Source organism: Clinocottus analis, unplaced genomic scaffold (assembly GCF_023055335.1).
Source record: "Clinocottus analis isolate CAN_PGR_092001 unplaced genomic scaffold, fCliAna1.0.p SCAF_34, whole genome shotgun sequence".
Lineage (NCBI taxonomy): Eukaryota > Metazoa > Chordata > Actinopteri > Perciformes > Cottidae > Clinocottus > Clinocottus analis.
Window position 1 is genome coordinate 479,493 of NW_027176087.1, and position 6,679 is coordinate 486,171.

The 6,679-nt window shown below is 46.1% G+C and overlaps 1 protein-coding gene across 1 annotated transcript in view; it reads right to left on the bottom strand.

Annotated features, from left to right (window-relative positions):
- Nucleotides 1-4,593: 4,593 nt before the first annotated feature.
- The window catches only part of pyya (peptide YYa), a 7,230-nt gene continuing 5,144 nt past the window's right edge, over nucleotides 4,594-6,679 (bottom strand). The window contains exons 3-4 of the mRNA XM_068596125.1: nucleotides 5,179-5,259; nucleotides 4,594-5,040 (exon numbers count right to left, since the gene is read on the bottom strand). Coding sequence (XP_068452226.1) covers nucleotides 5,016-5,040; nucleotides 5,179-5,259 — 106 coding nt within the window. The 3' untranslated portion in view covers nucleotides 4,594-5,015. The remainder of the gene's footprint in view (nucleotides 5,041-5,178; nucleotides 5,260-6,679) is intronic.

A 6,679-nucleotide genomic window follows, 5' to 3' on the forward strand; every position in this document is an offset into this window, starting at 1 on the left:
CTCCAGAATAAAACACCTTTGGCAAACATACCAGTCTTTAAATGAAACCGTTATTGTTGTTATAAGATGGAGTCTGTATGACGCTTTAAGACCTTGACCATGATATGATTAAGGTCTTAAAGCGTCATACAGACTCCACCATATTATGGTATAAACAGTGGTGAAATGTAACTACGTGTTTTTACTTCGTTACTGTACTAATTTTTACGTATCTGTACTTTACTTAAGTAAAAATAATAGTGCATACTTTTAACTTTTACTCCGTTACATTTTGCAGCTATTATTTGTACTTTTACTCCACTACATTTATACAATATGTGTCGTTATTCGTTACAAAAATATGAATTGCATTCAGCACCGTAATGGAAACACATGAGCACCCCCCTCCCGAAGAATAACCCTGACACACACACACACACACACACACACACACCGCAGGAGGGGCGGGGCTCTCCCAGAATACACCGCGGACCAACAGCAACGCCGGTCCGCGTAGCCACCTTTGGCCCCTTTTAAAAACATGTTGCATTTCAAAGGCCCCAAGAATGACTGTTGGAGGTGTCAAAGCCTTTCCTGTCTGTGTTAATGTCCCTGACTTTTTGATCATTAATATTTATATTTAATTTGGGTGCTTATAATCATTACCAGTAGTGGCTTCGGTAGAGGCCTAAGTATTACCAGGAGCTATATCTGCATTCTTTATCAAAATGATACAGCCCTAGACATTGAGAGACAACCCATTGCGTGAGTACTTTTACTTGTAATCCTTAAAGTAAATTTAAAAGTAAGTACATTTTACTTTTACTTAAGTAGGATTGTTGATGCAGTACTTTTACTTTCATTTTCCTGGGTACTTGTACTTTTACTTAAGTATTGAACTTCAGTACTTCCTCCACCATGCACTGGGTACAAACTATAGGCACTAGGAGTTCAACATGTTCAATATTTCAACTCCATTTTGCAGGCAGATTGGCCTATTTCCGGTTAAATTTGACAAACACTAAGGACTTTGACGTCTATCGACGCAGTGTTATTGTAACCAAGTGTTCTTCTGGCGCCTATACTGTGAGATAGTAAGAAAATAACAACACGATGATCATTAATTAATGTTTTTCCCAGAGTCAGACCCAGAGTCAGATAAAAACATTCAGGAAATCAATAAACAATAAAAACAATTAATCAGTGCACTGAATAAAGATGAGCTTTCGTTTGGTTTGTGGTTGTAGAGTCACCACAAAGCAGACAAGTTATCATGAATTTACTTATTTTAAATAAAAAAGAGGCTTTTTTCATGTCAACTCGCGTCAATTCATTGTTGATGGACTGTGTATAGATGTGCAAAAGACATAGCTGTGGAAAGTAATAACTCGTAGTTTGATTAACAGACGTTTAACTTTAACTTTATGACAGTGTAACTAAACTCTCCACTAGGTGGCAGAAGTGGACCACGAGGAGTGTCCAACGTGAACTAGAACTACCGTAAAAGTCCAGCTGCAGTGTTATAAGATCAATTATTCACATGTAAACTGAGTTGATTGATACATTAGTTTTCATTTCTTAATTTGCATGTCTTTAAAGCATTTAACAGCGATTGTTGCTGCTCTCACAAGCTGCTCCAGGGACAGTTTGAAGATACGAGCCCCTGAACTATAATAACAACACCATTATGTCTTCAGTAGGCATTGAGACGTGCTCATCATCCACATGATGCTGTGTGGTCAGACACAGACAGCTGGTTGTTTTGCTTCATTACATTTATCAATTAGTGTTGATTAACAATAGGGAGTTTTCATTCTGAACATTGTTGTAAAATAACTACATGTCCATAACCATTTCACAGCCACACAGAACAGAGCTATTGGTATCAGGTATTTTACCAGCTAAATGCCCACGTGCCTCTTTGTTTACCTTGTCTTTTACGTCTCCATTCTTCCATTGGGAACTGTGCGTTTAACCTCACGTTGCGATGCATTATGGGTAATTCCCTTAAGCAAAGTCAGCATCTAATGTTGACTTACGGAAAGGGTTCATAAAGGGCTCAAAATGTCCGCCACAGAGCCCTCAGGCCCTCCACCATGTGACACTGGCACAGAACTAAACCCTCAAGGACTTCACGGGAGCCTCAAAGTCCGAAAGGGTGGAGATTGAGATTGGGCCACACACTCATATACATGCACACTCACAGACACACATGCACACACACTCACACTCACAGACATACACACTCAGAACTCAGAGAACAAGAGATGATATTCCAGAAGTAACACTCTGTTGTCGAGCTAACGACAACGGTTAGCCTAGCTGTTGAGTTATTGTACACGCAACGCGACTATGCAGCGACATAGAGAGGAAACAACGCGCTGCAGAAGCTGCTGGACCTTCAGTCTGCTGCGCTCTGCTCCACTCAATACTCAAACATCTCCGTGACCTATTGAGTGGCGTAATAGAGTGTTTTTCACCGTGCAGGATGCTTTGTGCTCTCCAGTTCCTGTCAGTAACGAGTGGATGGACAGTATGGCCGTTTCTCAATAAGCGTTCTTCTCTGTACTTGTGTTCTCGTGAGCTGGTGAAACGTCATCAGTCGCTGCTTCAATTCAAAAGTCCGCTTCTCGCCAAGCACGGTGAAAATGCCCGGATGTGATTTGGTCTGCCCATTTTACCGGGGAAGCATCAGAGGAGACCTGTGCATACTTAATAGAGACAATATCCCAGAATGCATTTCGCACCAGCAAACAACAATGGCACAATGGTGGAGGAAAAAAACTCACAATTGTAAGTTGACATTCTCTGAATATTACTGTTGAGTCACTAAACATAATTTTAGGATGTTTACAGGCGAGAAGTTAGTTGTTTAAGCATCAAATCTGTGGTCCGTTTGTCAAGAATCAGCCAAATTCAAAAAAGATACCAATGTCGGACCGGGCAGCGCCACCATCAGCGCTCTGCTCCTCGCTGAAAGTGGCGTGATCTCGGTGGGACTCTTTGAAGTGCTCCTCTGGCTCAGGTGTCTCCGATGTCTCCTAGCTGTTAGCAGAATGAAATGTCCCTCTGAAAGCACAGCGATCCTCCTGTCCTGGCGTCTAAGACGCAGAAGAGGTCCAGGTACTGCATGAAGGATGAGTGATGGTGTATCTGACCGTACCAGGCTGTAACGTCAGTTTGATGTTCGAGTACAAAGAAGACAAACGTGTATGTGGAATGTAGGCTAATATGTTTAAATATGAAATATTATGTTGCTGTTACTGCATCAAACCTCCCCTGTACCAGCTCTTTAGACCCAGGTCTTTGCTCTGGCTTCCTGTCCAACAAAGAATTGATTCAACATCCTGCTGCTGGTTTGTTTGTGACCTGCTGCGACCTCATGAACCATCCAGTCTGGGTCTGGTCTACCTCATGAACCATCCAGTCTGGGTCTGGTCTACCTCATGAACCATCCAGTCTGGGTCTGGTCTACCTCATGAACCATCCAGTCTGGGTCTGGTCTACCTCATGAACCATCCAGTCTGGGTCTGGTCTACCTCATGAACCATCCGGTCTGGGTCTGGTCTACCTCATGAACCATCCGGTCTGGGTCTGGTCTACCTCATGAACCATCCAGTCTGGGTCTGGTCTACCTCATGAACCATCCGGTCTGGGTCTGGTCTACCTCATGAACCATCCGGTCTGGGTCTGGTCTACCTCATGAACCATCCGGTCTGGGTCTGGTCTACCTTATGAACCATCAGACCCCTCAGGTCCTCTGGTTCTGGTCTACTTTCTGTTCCAAGAGTCAGAAGTAAACATGGAGAGGCAGCGTTCAGCTTTTCTGCTCCACATTTATGGAACAAGGTCCCTGAAAGCTGCAGGTCTGCTGAGACCCTCAGAGACCCTCAGAGACCCTCAGAGACCCTTAGAGACCCTCAGAGACCCTCAGAGACCCTCAGAGACCCTTAGAGGCCCTCAGAGACCCTTAGAGACCCTCAGAGACCCTCAGAGACCCTCAGCTCCTTTGAATCCAGTTGGAAGTCTTTTCTCTTTGCTGCCTTTAATGGAACCAGACTCAATGCTGCAGCTCACTACTACATTTTATTTCTTGAACTGCACTGCAACTTTTATTCATTTTATTTGTTTTTTTCTTGACTGTTTTAATGTTTTCTTCACTGTTTTTAAATCTGCTTTTAATGGTTTAATGTGAAGCACTTTGAATCACCTCCTTGCTGAAATGTGCAGTAGAATAAACTTGCCTTGCCTTCATCGTTGCTCAAACAAACTGGTGAATACTTGACTCCAGCCAGTCCACCCAGCAGGGAGACAATATCCAATGTGGATTATTAATCTGCAGAAGATTGTTCCAGAGAAATGCTCCGTTTCCTCCTGTAAGTAAGATTTCATAAAAACTACAGTAACTGTTTTAGAAAAGTATAATATATAAATCTACATATAATACACAGATCCTTTTATTTTTTTCTAGTTAAAATGGCAGTATACATTTAAGAGCTGTTTGCTTTGTTGACCACTAAAATATATAAAATGACACCTGCCCTATCGTTGTTCACGCGATGCCCTTTGAGGTTCAGAAGGAAAGAGCTTCAGCTCAAGAATCTCCAGAGATCATTTTGATTCATCAACACATTTTAATCACAGAACAGTTTGTATCATTTACTCTGTCACTTTTTACAGAAGCAACAGTAAAACTAGAATTTCCAACTGGGTTTGACAGGAGAGGGACACCAAGTGATCTCACACACACACACACACACACACACACACACACACACACACACACACACACACACACCTGTCCACCTTCTGACAGGTAGCTCTGAACTCATTTATATATGTGTACATATATTTGAATAATAAATGATGTACAGTTGTGTAGACAGAGACGTGAGACAGAGAGCTCGTGTTCCGGTGAGTCTTCAGTTCAAGGCCGGTTTCAGGGTTCGGAGGTGAGAGGCACATGTCGGCCCCTCCAGGTGCATTGTGGGACGCACCAAGAGGGAATGCTCCATGAGGAGGGAGGGGCATCTGAGTCACCACATGTAGGACTCGTCGTATCTGTGGAAGAACACAGGAGGAACGAGTGAGGGCTGGTGTACATCATCGTGTGTGTGTGTGTGTGTGTGTGTGTGTGTGTGTGTGTGTGTGTGTGTGTGTGTGTGTGTCACAGGTCACACGAGTCCTTCAGGTCCTGACCTTGATCTCTGCTCTCTGTTGCTGTCGCCACCGAACAGCAGCTCTGCCACCACGTCCTCCTGAGGGGAACGCTTCCCGTACCTGGCAGAGAGACAGGTGGACATGTCAGAGAGGACGGCAGCTGTGTGTCAAGCAGACATGTCAGAGAGGACGGCAGCTGTGTGTCAAGCAGACATGTCAGAGAGGACGGCAGCTGTGTGTCAAGCAGACATGTCAGAGAGGACGGCAGCTGTGTGTCCTCTCACAAGCAGACATGTCAGAGAGGACGGCAGCTGTGTGTCAAGCAGACATGTCAGAGAGGACGGCAGCTGTGTGTCAAGCAGACATGTCAGAGAGGACGGCAGCTGTGTGTCCTCTCACAAGCAGACATGTCAGAGAGGACGGCAGCTGTGTGTCCTCTCACAAGCAGACATGTCAGAGAGGACGGCAGCTGTGTGTCCTCTCACAAGCAGACATGTCAGAGAGGACGGCAGCTGTGTGTCCTCTCACAAGCAGACATGTCAGAGAGGACGGCAGCTGTGTGTCCTCTCACAAGCAGACATGTCAGAGAGGACGGCAGCTGTGTGTCCTCTCACAAGCAGACATGTCAGAGAGGACGGCAGCTGTGTGTCCTCTCACAAGCAGACATGTCAGAGAGGACGGCAGCTGTGTGTCCTCTCACAAGCAGACATGTCAGAGAGGACGGCAGCTGTGTGTCCTCTCACAAGCAGACATGTCAGAGAGGACGGCAGCTGTGTGTCCTCTCACAAGCAGACATGTCAGAGAGGACGGCAGCTGTGTGTCCTCTCACAAGCAGACATGTCAGAGAGGACGGCAGCTGTGTGTCCTCTCACAAGCAGACATGTCAGAGAGGACGGCAGCTGTGTGTCCTCTCACAAGCAGAGCCTCTGGAGCGCAGGAGTCACTTCAGAGAGACCATGTTCATGTGTTGAGTCACTCCATGTGTTGCTGTGCCTTCTTCTCTCTGTGTCTCTGGTCTGTGTCCCTGGTCTGTGTCCCTGGTCTGTGTCTCTGGTCTGTGTCCCTGGTCTGTGTCTCTGGCCTGTGTCCCTGGTCTGTGTCTCTGGTCTGTGTCCCTGGTCTGTGTCTCTGGCCTGTGTCCCTGGTCTGTGTCTCTGGTCTGTGTCCCTGGTCTGTGCCTCTGGTCTGTGTCTCTGGTCTGTGTCCCTGGTCTGTGTCTCTGGTCTGTGTCCCTGGTCTGTGTCTCTGGCCTGTGTCCCTGGTCTGTGTCCATGGTCTGTGTCCCTGGCCTGTGTCCCTGGTCTGTGTCCATGGTCTGGGTCCCTGGTCTGGGTCTCTGGTCTGGGTCCCCTCCAGGGTCTCGTCCCTGGCTCTGGTCCTGATGCTTCACTGTTCTTATCAGGAGTCTCATGAAGGAAACCAAGAGAGCTGCAAATGTGAACGCACACAACCTTTTAACACAAAGTCTTCCTGTGTGTGTGTGTGTGTGTGTGTGTGTGTGTGTGTGTGTGTGTGTGTGAAACACAACCCCTGCAGTTCC